The sequence below is a fragment of the Cornus florida genome, unplaced genomic scaffold, assembly GCF_030987335.1.
Source record: "Cornus florida cultivar Cherokee Brave unplaced genomic scaffold, ASM3098733v1 CherokeeBrave_3.0.0_Hap2_Chr10, whole genome shotgun sequence".
Taxonomy (NCBI): domain Eukaryota; kingdom Viridiplantae; phylum Streptophyta; class Magnoliopsida; order Cornales; family Cornaceae; genus Cornus; species Cornus florida.
In genome coordinates this window covers 105,550,467-105,563,182 of record NW_026775580.1, presented here as the reverse complement: position 1 = coordinate 105,563,182, position 12,716 = coordinate 105,550,467, and the positions used below count along the sequence as shown (strand labels likewise).

Genomic DNA, 12,716 nt, shown 5'->3' with positions numbered 1-12,716 from the left:
ATTTAATAGTCTAATCACATATATATATATTTGATTTATACATATAACGACGTCTAGTGTAGACTATTAGGTTATTAGTATCTAAATTCATTAGAATTGTTCAAACATCGGATTAAACATTCTTAGAAGTCCTTAACCATGGTTAAAACTTAGTAACTAACCACCAATCAAGTTAACCCAACCATGGTTTACGTCTCATTGCATTAACCGGACCACACGGTCACACTTGTAAGGGTTGACCTCACCTTTAATTGCTTCATAAATAATAACCACGATAGGTGTTGGGTTTAGCATTTGGGCGTATCCCTCTCTACTACATCCACCTCTCTCTCTGTATATCTCTTCTAGTACATCTCTCTCCGTCGAGCTTTCATTTCTCTGATTCGGATCAATATGGAGTACCGTACCTTAGAAATCAACGTTGTCTCCGCAAAAGACCTCAAGAAAGTCAACTTCATCACCAAGATGGAGGTGTACGTCATCGTTTTGATCACTGGCGACCACAGCACCAAGCAGAAGACCATCGTCGATAGAGACAGCGACAACAACCCCACCTGGAACTTCCCCGTGAAATTCACCATAGACGAGTCGGCTGCCCGATAGAACCGCCTGACCCTTGTCTTCAACCTTCGTTGCGAGCGTACCCTTGGCGACAAAGACGTCGGAGAAGTGATTGTTCCGGTCAAAGAGCTCCTCAACCGCCTGACCCTCGTCTTCTTCGTGGATATATATATATATATATATATATTTTAATGAAATGTTTAATTTGGGCTTTCGGGTTGGGTTCGGGTTGAACCCAACCCAAACCGAATAAAGTTGGGTTTTGAAAAAATCCAAGCCGACTTAAACTCGAATTGTAAATTTATATATCCAGATTTTAAAATTTATGGGCTAGACTCGGGTTGGGTTGGGCTAGCCAGTTCAAGTTGCACCCCTAGTCTCAATTCAAACGCGACGTATAGATTTCCACAATCGACTCTACATTATGTTAGTACTCTTTCTCTTTTCTCACTTTTTGTCTTGGATGATTGCAGTATTAGGTCCTTAGACCATAAATGAATAAACTCTCCCATGCCACATGCACAATCAATTATGAAAAAAATAGAAGGGTATATTGCAGTGACACTTTCAAATTTGCTTAAAAGATAGGTAGATATAACTTGGAGAGAGTGTGATCCATTTGCCCTCAAGTTTAAAAACTTGAACAATGACACCTTATTTTCTAAATAAGGAGCCAAACACAACCTTAAGTGACAAAAAATGTCTAATATACCTTGCCATGTATTTTCATCCTCATCTAAAATGACCAAACTATCCTAAGTAATATACATACATACATTTTGTATACTCTTAGTTTTACTCTCATCTCCCATTGTGCTGCCGCGACCACCCCCTCTTAGCAATTAACACCACCAACTATTCTTTTCTTTTTCACCACACATATCAACACGCGGGATGAAGGAAAATGTGAAGGTGAAGGTGATTTCGGGTTCGGATTTGGTATTGACTGATTTGTGGTGGTGGTGGAGCCTAGAGATGAAGGTGAAGGTGGGTGGTAGGCCTAAGTTGGGGTGGTTGTGGAGGTTGCGGTGGTGGCAAGTGGTGAGTGGTGAGTGGTGGTTGCGATGGTGACTGGTGATTGGAGAGAGAAAGAGGTGGTGGCCGGTGGTGGGTGATGTCGGCAATGGTGGTGCTGGTGCCTGGGTAGATGCTAGTAGAAAATTGTATACATGTGGTTGTATATTTATTTAGGATAGTTTGGTCATTTTAGGTGATCAAAGGGTAAATATATATTTTCACCATGGTGGGATGCTATTGTCGAAAAAATAACTTAAGTTGTATCTATCAGTATTTTAAACAAACCTGGATTTCCAGTGCAAGTTATCCAAAATAAAAATAAAACAAAATTCTGAAAGTAATGCCAAGGACTCTGTATCAACTAAAAAAAACACTACTGAACTTTTACTAGATTTCTCAATTCAAAAGTGGTAAAAAAAATTAAAAAAATTCAACTGTGGTAAAAAAAAATATAAAAAAATTCAACTGTCCAACAAATAAAAAAAACATAAAATAAAATAAGGCGACTGTGGTGAGAAGAATCACCGAGGTACCTCAAATATCTCTCAGAGGGTCTTCACTTCCTTTCACCGCCGCCAATTCAACTCTCTCTCTCTATAGATAACATAATTAGAATCTCTTCAGAAAGCAAAGGCTCCGTGTCTTCACTGTTTCATCCACAGAGAAATTTCCCAAACAGAGATGGCCGGTGAGGACAAAAATTTGATCGAAATCCTAGAGGAGAACAACCTTATCGACATCGTCAAGTACATTAACTACGTCCACGCTCCACAATCTGGCGCCATAGCTACTTTCTCCGGCACAACCCGTGACACCTTCCAAGGCAAAACAGTCTTGGAGCTAAGGTACGAAGCCTATGTTCCAATGGCCATTCGCTGCATCAAATCCATTTGTTCATCGGCTCGCTCGTCATGGAATCTCAGCTCCATTGCAGTTGCCCACCGCCTCGGCATCGTCCCCGTCGGCGAAACCAGTGTCTTTATCGCCATATCGGCCGTTCATCGGGCCGATGCACTCGACGCTTGTAAATTCGTGATTGATGAGATCAAGGCTTCGGTGCCGATATGGAAGAAGGAGGTTTATGATAATGGCGAGGTGTGGAAGGAGAATTCGGAGTTTTTTGGTCGGAGAGAGAGTGGAGCTGAAAAGGGTTGCTGTGGGATTAAGGTGAAAGTGGATGATCAAGTGGGTGATTGACTCCGGGAACCACTGAATTAGGGTTTTGGAGAACAATGGTAAGATCTTATTTTTATGCTTTGTTTTTCTTTTCTTTTTTAATCTCTCTCATTTTTATTTTTATTTTTGGTTTCTTCATGTAATCTGAATAATTCAAACAATTAATCATGTACTGTAATACTTGATAAGAAATAATTATGTAGTACAAATAGAGGTGCAAGAGCACGGCTCATCTTGTTACACTTGCACACACAAACGTCTATATTTGCATGTTGCATTATAAATATGCATATTTCTATGTAATGTCTCTTGAAAAATTCATACTGGAAGTTGATTTAATGTGGTATTCTGACTCAAACCAATTTACCATGAAAGCTGAAAATATGGTGGGGTCTTCAACATGTTAATCAGGCTTCAAGCATAGTGGCTTATTGGACTTGAAGGCACAAGTTCATATGTGTATTTCAAAGTGTGGAGTACTTTATGCAGCTCAGTTTTTCATGTTGCAGTAGGCAGTGAATTCAAGTGATAAGACTTCATGATGAACTTAAGGATTTGATATCTCCATAATCGAATGCTTGAATACTTCTCAGAAGTGAAATAAAGGAGAGCTTTTGGGACATTAGAATCTAAGGAGAAAATGGTATGACAGTCTTTCTTATAAAATACACTTCATGCAAATAAACAGTATTCCCTAATCTATTTCTAAAATTTAATCGACAAATTACAAGACTATAGCTAATAAGTAATGTTTACTTTAAATGATTTACTCTCACAGCATAGTTGAGTTGGCATATAGTTTCTGGTCATAACTCAAAGGTCTCATGGTCAAGTGCTGAAGGCGTTAAGCCTTTGCCCTTGGCTTACCCAATACCCTTGGCTCGGGTTGTTTATGTGTATCTGAAGGGATTAGTCCTACGGACACCCTCCGTTACCCAAAAAAAGGGAAAAATCTGTGGAGATTGGAGGAGAGGCATCTAGAGGCTCTGAAGCAAGATGTGTAAAGCATATAACTGGTTGATTAGAAGTCAAATGTGTTCACTTTTTAATATGGAAAGGTTGGATAAGCTGTATAGGGGTTTTCTATGGGGAGGCATGCGGACGAGATAAAGTTAAGCATAACTTGTTACGTTGAGACTTGGTGTGCTATCCATTGAAAGATGTGAGTTAGCATTCTTTGGGTGGGCAGTTGTTTCAGAGAAGATTCTAATTATTGATAACCTGATTAAAGATTCTAGCTATTGACAACTTGATCAAAGACACCAACTCATAGTCATTGAGCCACTTGTTGATGCACTGTTAGGTGCAATAGATCTACTAATCCTTCTTTCTTCAGAGTGTATTGGATCATGCTCAACTCCACAGCAGGCGCTGAATAGGTGGGGAGGGTGTAGAATCATAGGAGAGCTAGAGTAATTTGGCAAGCAGCGTCACTCTTTGTTTGGGGTTTTTGGTGGAGAGGAACAGATGTCCCTTTGATGTGGTAGAGGTAGAGTTACCTGTTTGGGAGTGAAGTATCTGATATTGAATTTTTATTAAAATTCAAAGCTTCATTACTCCCCCTCCCTCAGCCACCCCCACCCCCACCCACAAATATATAGTTTCTGGGAATTTACCCACTTCTTTGTGCCATGATTTCTGGCTAAGAACTTGGATCATCCTGTAATTTGTGTTTGGCAACACCTATTCACCATCTATATAGAAAATAGATCATGCATAGTACAATTTTTGCATTGATTGCTTTATGTAATAGTCATGGTGTTGAAGTAAAAGTAGATTTTTCATGGCAATTATTACCAGTATCTGGTTCTAGGAATGGAGTAGTATTCGAATGTAAAGCACCCGGTTAAATCTTTGTTGTGGGAGCCAGGGAAATAGCTTTGGAAATATCAGTTGCAAAAGTAAATTTCATCCTTCGAGTAGACAGCAGCACTTAGTGATCCAAATATGTGTTTTAAGATAACGATTTTTGCAGATGTAAATAGAGTGATTCTACCAAATCAGATGCAGTAATTTTTTTTAAAAAAAATTTCTTTTTGAAGATCAGAATTTTTGCAGTGGACAATGTGAATTTGTATGAAGATTAGAAGAATATAAAAAAGATTGAATAACTGGAAAATTTAGATAGCGACACTGAAGCAGGTTTAGGATAGTGGTTGAAAATGGAACTTCTCTAGGTGAACTTCTCTAGGTTATGATGTAGAAAAGCATAGGTGAACCCTAAGAATGTTAATGGCAGAGGTGGCTCCATGTACGTGTAAGTTTCAAATCTTTCATTTGCTAAGCGACTTTAAAGCTCACAGTTCATTGTTCATATCATTCTCATAATGATACTGAGGAGGAGGAGGAGGAGGAGGAGGAGGAGGAGGAGGAGGAGGAGATAGATTGCAACTGAACACTACTATTTATCCATTTGCATTGATTTCTTTTGAAACTGCATTTCTTCATTTGAGCATTTGAACTTTAGATTGGACTGGAGCCTGAAAGGGCTTTGCAGACAGCCTTATGTCTTTAAGGACCATTTCATATTTGCACCAAAAGCAACTGGCAGTGCCCTGTGCTCTTTTTGGTACTCGCAATTTTTCTGTCCATCCTACATGTCCTAATCTGGTGCAATGTCTACATTTATGGGAAAATCTGAATTGGATTTGTTTTTGGTCTTGACATGTGACAGGTGCAGTGAATGAAATAGAAGATGGCTCCATATCAGGTTGTGCTATAGAGCAATTTTGTTGGTTAACATGGAGCGGGTCTGAAGTTTCTCTCTTGTATTTATAACCTTGGCTTCAGATATTGTGATTGTGATTCTCAATATAGCTATATGGATCTGAAGTTTCTCTCTTGTAGTTGTAGCCTTGGTTTCAGTTAAAGCGATTGTGGATTTTCAATATAACCATAAAATTGAAAGAGCAGACATTCCTTAATTGCTAAATTAGATAAAATCAGGGATTGATAATGAGGAGAATACTGCAAAATATGGCCAATTTTTTATTTTTATTTTATTTTATTTTTTTTAAACCAGGCAACTACGAGTTTGCAAGAGAAATTTCGGATATGTGCAATTATCGACAAATCATTTTAGGAGAGTCGAAAGAATGGAGATGACTGAGTTTAGGGGTCATTCCAAATGATCCTGAATCAGGGCTAAGATACTTGGATTGAAAAAATCAGGGATAAGATACTTGGATTGAAAAATCATGCAACTTAGAAAAGACCTTTATGTAGACGTTGAAACTTGTTTATCCAATTATTTTGGGATGACAAATGTGGCTTACAGAGACGAGGACAAAAGAGCTAAAACACATCAGAAAATGATGGCCATTTTATGGTACTCTTAACCTCTTTGCTACTAATGATGCTCATCATGGGACACCAATCTGCTCCCGTGCCCCTCTCATTGGACTGAGATGAAATCACCTCAGTCCATTTGCCAGTCAGCATTCAATCATTGTCTTACACAACAAAGTTACTGTACTATTTTTTTTACCACATGTACTAATATTTCATACACTTATACTAATACATCATATATTTATACATTATACATATAATAATACATTATATATAATTATATTTAACTTTTACCTTTTAGTAAAATTACAAATCCTTAATTTCTCTCCTCTCCTCTCGTTTTCGTCTGAACTTCCACAGTTCTTCTTCCTTCCAATCTCAGTGAAGGTTAATTTGGAGTAAAATTACAAATCCCTAATCTCTCTCCTCTCCTCTCCACTTTGTCTTCATCTTAACTTCGACTGTTCTTCTTCCTTCCAATATCAGTGAAGTTTAATTTGGAGTAAAATTACAAATCCCTAATCTCTCTCCTCTCCTCTTCGTCCTCGTTTTCGTCTGAGTTTGAACTTCGAATGTTCTTCTTCCTTCCAAATCCATTAACATAAATACCCAAAAACACTCGCATAAATATAGGGTTTGTATCATAAAAGTACATGCAATTTTACTTGTAAAAATGAAGTATATATACTTTTCATAAATTAGAATTAAAAGAAAGGAAAAAAAATAGCATTTACACTTCACTTTTCTTTATTTGCACTAATATTTATTTTTTATTTTTTATTTTTAAATAATGGCATAATTGCCTCATTAAAACAAACTCTATAATTTTTTATTTTATTTTATTTTAATACTGGATAATTTTGTTTTAATTAATTCATATAGTTATAAGTGGATTGCAAAAATTACAAATAATAATAATAATTTTGGTTGAAATAATTCATGGAATAAGTGGACGGAATATTATTACATTAAAAGAGAAATAAAAAAAGAACATGCATATAAACGACGGCGCATCATAGCATCTTATCTAGGGTTTCAGTCACCCCCAGGCCGCAGAGAGAGCGTACTTAAACTAGCATAGGAGAGACAAAGGTATTGTTTTGCCTCTGGTAGTCGCCGTCTATTCGCCGTTTCAACAATGGTATCTCTCTCTTTGGTGTTTAAGCTTTTGTTTCACTCTGAAGACAATCAGACGCACGCACTCACACACACATGTATCTTACTTATTCATATTTGTTTCAGATCATTCCAGAGAAGAACCGGAGGGAAATCTCCAAATATCTCTTTCAAGGTCTTCACTTTCTTCCACTTTCACTTCAATCGCTGTGCGTGTGTGTGTGTGTTTATATATATTAATTTATATCCGCTATTCATTTTTCACATTTATACGTATGTGCAGAGGGTGTATGCTACGCGAAGAAGGACTACAACCTCGCAAAGCACCCCGAAATCGATGTCCCCAACCTGCAGGTGATCAAGCTCATGCAGAGCTTCAAATCCAAGGAGTACGTGCGCGAGACCTTCGCTTGGATGCACTACTACTGGTATTTGACCAACGATGGCATTGAATTTCTCCGAAATTATCTCAATTTGCCTTCCGAGATCGTTCCCAATACTCTGAAGAGATCGGCTCGCCCTCCCGGTAGACCTCTCGGTGGTGGTCCGCCCGGTGATCGCCCTCGGTAAGTTCAGAGCTTTTGGGGTTAATTTAGCTGTGTATCGTCAATTTATTGTCATTTCAATTGTTTTAGGTTCATAAGTGGAATTATTGACTAATATACTTTTACCAGTTTGAATGTGGTTGGTGTTTGCTAGTTTAGTTTATGGGGAATATCGAATTATTTTTTAATGTCACTGGTTCGCTAATCTATTCTTAGTCATAGTTCTTATTGCTTGATTTTCCGAATATTTGATCTTTCTGTCTTTTGTTTGTTTAGTACACACTGTATGATTTATTCATTATTAGCTAATATAGTTTGTTGGACATTATAATCAATTGTTTATATGTGAATTTGACAGTGAGTATGGGCGCTGCAGTGTGATTTTGTGGTGGTGTTATTGTTTGTTAGTTCGTTCTATTGGGTACTGTGAGTTGATTGTGGTAGAGGTTGTTTACGTGTATTTTGGTAGTCGTTCCAGCTCTAACAATTTGCATTTCCATCAAAGCTTTTTAGTTTATTGGGATGACTGTATGAATTCTTTTGTTATTCTTTTCATCAATTAATTTTGATGATGTCTTTTTGGGTTAATGTGTGAATTCTGCTAATGATTGCTCCAACTGTTCGGTTTTGTTTTGTTTTAGTTAGTTATACACTTATTATTTATCTTTTAGATGACCTTCAGAGTAAATCCTGAATCCTGTTCCAGTCAACCATTACAACTATGTGGGATGAGCTCACCTTAAACTTCCTCTTACTTTTCACTCTCCAGTCTCCACTTTATGGCAGTCTCTCAACTCCTTTCAACAGGGATATCATACAACCACCCATAAAAAGTGCCAACCAACTCCAGTTCTCGATCCTCTAGTGCCTAATGTATCTGGGCTCCCAAAAGAACGCTGCTGTGAGTGCAGTCCTATTTTTTTTAATGCAATTAGCTATAACCTCATTGTTCAAAGTAATCTCGAAATGAGCAATGGAAAACTTTCAATGGGGCATCTGTACACCACAGATCATCCCAGAACCTCACCTTTCTCGTTTGGGTGAATAACCCTCACGACCCCTCTGGTTATGAAAAAATCACAGATTTCCTCTTACCGATACGTGACCGTTTGAGTGGCTAAAAAAACTCTGGTCCCAAAAGAACACTGCTGTGAGTGCAGTCCTATTTTTTTCATGCAATTAGCTATAACCTCATTGTTCAAAGTAATCTCGAAATGAGCAATGGACAACTTTCAATGGGGCATCTGTACACCACAGATCATCCCGGAACCTCACCTTTCTCGTTTGGGTGAATAACCCTCACCACCCCTCTGGTTATGAAAAAATCACAGATTTCCTCTTACTGATACGTGACCGTTTGAGTGGCTAAAAAAAGCATTGAAGTGACCAAACTGCCCTTAAGTGCACTAAATTTACAAGAGTACGCTTGTAGTTGTTTGTAATGACTTGTATACCCATTACAAATTTGACCAAAATACCCTCACTATTTAGGTACTTTTGGCTCCCTTTTTTCTGCTTTTCCCTCCAAATTGTCAACCACCAAGCTCTCTCTCTCTAAAATCCATATGACCAGGATTGTTCTCTCTCTCTCTCTGTCACACACACACACACACACAATGAATTGTAAATAAGAACTTCCCATTCGGATCCTGCCGTACAAACTCCGGAGCCCTGATATTCAGCCCACAGGCCCTACAGCCTTCAAACTATATGTTATACTCTTCTCATTAACTTTCAGGTACTTCAGTAAGTTATTGGTCCTACGTTTGTATCTTCAATCTTTTAAAAAAAAAAAAAAAAACTTTTAAAAGTATTACAGCAAACATTCTTGATTTGATTTTGATTCATCATCTCTCTGTTATTTTTATAGTTTTCTTTTTTCTGCTTCTTTTTATGTAATTTTTATTGTATTTTAGTTTATTTTCTCTTTCTATACAAGTGTATTGAAAAGGGATTGTGGTTCTCGATGATGAACAAATGAATAAGATGACGAGTCCGATCTCAATTCATTCCATTCAATCATGACGATGAATCGAGGCATTTGTCTGAGAGAGAACCCCTCCTAATCCTTTTTTCTTTTTCCCTTCAAGTCCTCAACTATTTTATGATAATGGTAATAATTTTTGTTTTTAATATAAGCAGAATTATTATCGCATATTTTATCTAACCCACAGAGGAGCTTCTCATTGTTTTCACCATGGCTAAGGAATTCGTGCAATCTGGGATTGCACATATTTGTAACTTTTGAAAAGTCTTGCTCATGAAACAATTATAATTATTGGAAAAACAAATAAGTACAAATAGAAACTCTGTGTATTTGCAAAATCTAAGATGTGTAAATTAATAATAGAAGGATGATTACTTGTTTCATTGAGTTTCCAAAAAAAAAAAAAAAATTCAGAATTATTAGTTGGAGTGTGGCATATTGATGATAAAATCAAAAGAGAGATTAAGAGATGAACTTTAGTGGAGAGAGAGATGAGAGATGTCAGATAAATGTCTTTGCTTGAGTATAAAAATGGTATGGGCATTTTTGTCCTTTTAAATAAAGTTAATTACATCATCAAAACGTCAGCAATTTTGGTCTTTAGAGTGAGGGTATAAACATAATTTCACAGCTTCTGTTTGGCACATGTAACTAGACTAACTTCTGACAGGGGGTGGTTGAAGGTATTTTTGCAAAAATTTCATCCTAGGGTGAAAAGGTGCAACCACACGGGTGGTGAGGGTATTTAACCTTTCTTGTTCACTACACGTGAAAAAACTTCTAACATCTCATTTTTAGATGCTATTAACTGATTGTGATTTATTTGGGTTTCACTAATATATTTTTTTCTTCGTTAGTACTCACACACACACGCCTCTACTGAGACTTGAACCCCTAATCTCCTTTTGGAAAGTAGGGGCTTGATACCGCTAGGCCATTGACCCGTTGGTAATTATTGATAGATGGTTAAAGGGTTTCACTAATATGTTAATTTGCTGGTAGCTGCATTTGTAATAGTTTGCTGTGATACGGGATTGCAATGTCTTTTAGGACTTGTAAAATGTGACTTCTTTTAATAATTGCAGTTCTTATAGTTCTATTTTTATTGTTGTTTACTAATTTAATCTGGGGAATGGTTAATTGGATCAGCTTTTTGGGATATGTTATTTATTTAGTTGACAGTTATACTTCTACCTTAACCCTAATTTTCTTGTCCATTTTGAATTGTTTATTAATTCTGGTATTTTTTGGTTTTTTGATGGGTAAAATTGACAGGGGTCCGTCTAGATTTGAAGGAGATAGACCAAGGTTTGGTGACCGTGATGGGTATCGTGGAGGTCCAAGAGGGCCTCCAGGTGAGTTTGGTGACAAGGGAGGAGCTCCAGCTGACTACCAACCCTCATTTAGGGTAATTTGTCTTTATTTTTTTCCTAGTCTTTTTGTGTATATTTGGAGTTTATCATTAGTATCATTGCACTTAACTGTGGTTAAGAAACTTATAATGTGAAAATATTATATAACTGAAATTGTTCCTTTTTTTATATGCGAGTGTTTATTTTGTTAACTAATGCCATGCAACAAGTCAAATTATGCTAGAGAATCAAATATTGAGTTTTAAAAAAGGAAATGTTTCAAAATTTTATATTCAATCGAACTGTTAGCCATTAATTTTGTATATTCTATTACTTTAAATTCATATACTTGTATTCATTAAAACAAATACTTATGAAATAATATTAAGGGCTAAAAAAATTAAAAATTAAAAATTTGCACCCCAACGCACGTTTTTGTAACATATCTGTGATGGAGTAATATACTAAATGGATGTGAATCTATAAGAATATAAGAACAGATTCTGTTTTGACTTTGTCGAATACGTAACTGACATATTCGACAAATTGGGGATTGAGTGGTTGCCTTGATAATATACCTTTTTTTATTTCTTTGCCGTTATGCGATCTCAGTTTGACTTGAGAAATTGAGAATGAGAAGGGTCGGGGATATTATCATTATATAACAGAACCTAGCCTTTCATAGTTTTATAATTTTATTCAAATTGCTTCACTTGCACATGCAGGGTCCTGGGGGAAGGCCTGGTTTCGGTCGTGGAGGTGGCGGTGCTGGGCCAGCTAGTGAAAGTTTTTCTTAAGAGGTGTGTGTGGTAGTAGTTCAAAGCTCTTTGATTGGCCCTTAAGGGATCTGACCAAAGAATTTTGGTTGTTCTGTTTCTTTGAAAATATTCTAGACCATTTCATGGTTCTATATAAGTTTGTATTGTGATATGCATTTTTGTTCTTTTTGACTGTTTGTACTTTTTAGTACCATGGAACCTATTGACACTATTACTTATGTGGTTTAAATCTATTTCCAAGATCACTGCTGTTACCATTTATTTTTCAATTTCTCTAAAATTGTTCTCTCTTCAAGACTGGATAGACTTGAATGTGGGTCGATACACGATCGAAATAAGCAGCCATCTGGAAAGACGATGGCTCTCATCATTTAGTAATTTATGGATGTTGTCTTACCTTAGTTTCAAAATTGCTAAAGATGCAAATTGGTATATTATTGCAGATTTTGTCATTGGAATTTTCATTTTATTCTATGTTGAGGTTATATTATTGTAGATTTTGTCATTGGAATTTTCATTTTATTCAATTGAAAAAGACCCTCTATTAACATGAAATATGGAGGTCACTCTCAGTTGAAAAAGGGTTGTAAATATTCATGCATAAGGGCTTGGAAACCATCGTCGGGGTTTTTTTTCCCACCTAATAAATGTCCTCGAGACTTGCCGCAGCAGTGAACGTTGAAACTACTCTCAATTTTGGAGGAGTGAAACTCGGCATACAGATATGGATGGTAAATTTTTTAATTTTTTACTGGTAACCCTTCTTCCACTAGTTTTAAAACTGGCATGCTTAGAATGCATCATGACACAGTATGTATGCGCACGCACTCTCTCTTAGTTGTTTATGCATTTTTTTTTTTTTTTTAAACTTGAAATTACTAATCCACGAATG

At 36.7% G+C, this 12,716-nt stretch overlaps 2 protein-coding genes and 1 non-coding gene across 5 annotated transcripts; all 3 read left to right on the top strand.

Annotated features, from left to right (window-relative positions):
• The first annotated feature begins 1,885 nt into the window (after positions 1–1,885).
• Positions 1,886–5,655, top strand: LOC132276705 (molybdopterin synthase catalytic subunit). Of its 3 annotated transcripts, none has more exons than XR_009470920.1 (3): positions 1,886–2,813; positions 3,166–3,397; positions 5,429–5,655. XR_009470920.1 is itself a non-coding variant. In XM_059778275.1 (2 exons), the coding sequence occupies exon 1, from the start codon at positions 2,260–2,262 to the stop codon at positions 2,773–2,775; it is 516 nt and encodes a 171-aa protein (XP_059634258.1). In that variant the 5' UTR covers positions 1,889–2,259; the 3' UTR covers positions 2,776–2,813; positions 5,429–5,655. The 3 variants fall into 3 exon arrangements, 1 of the variants encoding a protein (XP_059634258.1); XR_009470919.1 differs by having other exon boundaries at positions 3,130–3,397; XM_059778275.1 differs by lacking the exon at positions 3,166–3,397 and having other exon boundaries at positions 1,889–2,813.
• A 1,372-nt stretch (positions 5,656–7,027) lies between these two features.
• On the top strand, positions 7,028–12,085 carry LOC132276704 (small ribosomal subunit protein eS10z-like). The gene is made up of 5 exons (XM_059778274.1): positions 7,028–7,186; positions 7,288–7,336; positions 7,445–7,727; positions 10,969–11,101; positions 11,771–12,085. The coding sequence occupies exons 1-5, from the start codon at positions 7,184–7,186 to the stop codon at positions 11,840–11,842; spliced, it is 540 nt and encodes a 179-aa protein (XP_059634257.1). The 5' UTR covers positions 7,028–7,183; the 3' UTR covers positions 11,843–12,085.
• Positions 9,668–9,760, top strand: LOC132280678 (small nucleolar RNA SNOR75). The gene has a single exon (XR_009471678.1). It is a non-coding gene; the product is annotated as a small nucleolar RNA SNOR75 (small nucleolar RNA).
• Positions 12,086–12,716: the final 631 nt, after the last annotated feature.

Coding starts and splice junctions, on each gene's coding strand:
- LOC132276705 (XM_059778275.1), top strand. CDS start 2,260: ATGGCCGGTGAGGACAAAAATTTGATCGAAATCCTAGAGGAGAACAAC.
- LOC132276704 (XM_059778274.1), top strand. Junction 7,337..7,444: donor CTCCAAATATCTCTTTCAAG/GTCTTCACTTTC, acceptor ACGTATGTGCAG/AGGGTGTATGCTACGCGAAG. Junction 11,102..11,770: donor ACTACCAACCCTCATTTAGG/GTAATTTGTCTT, acceptor TTGCACATGCAG/GGTCCTGGGGGAAGGCCTGG.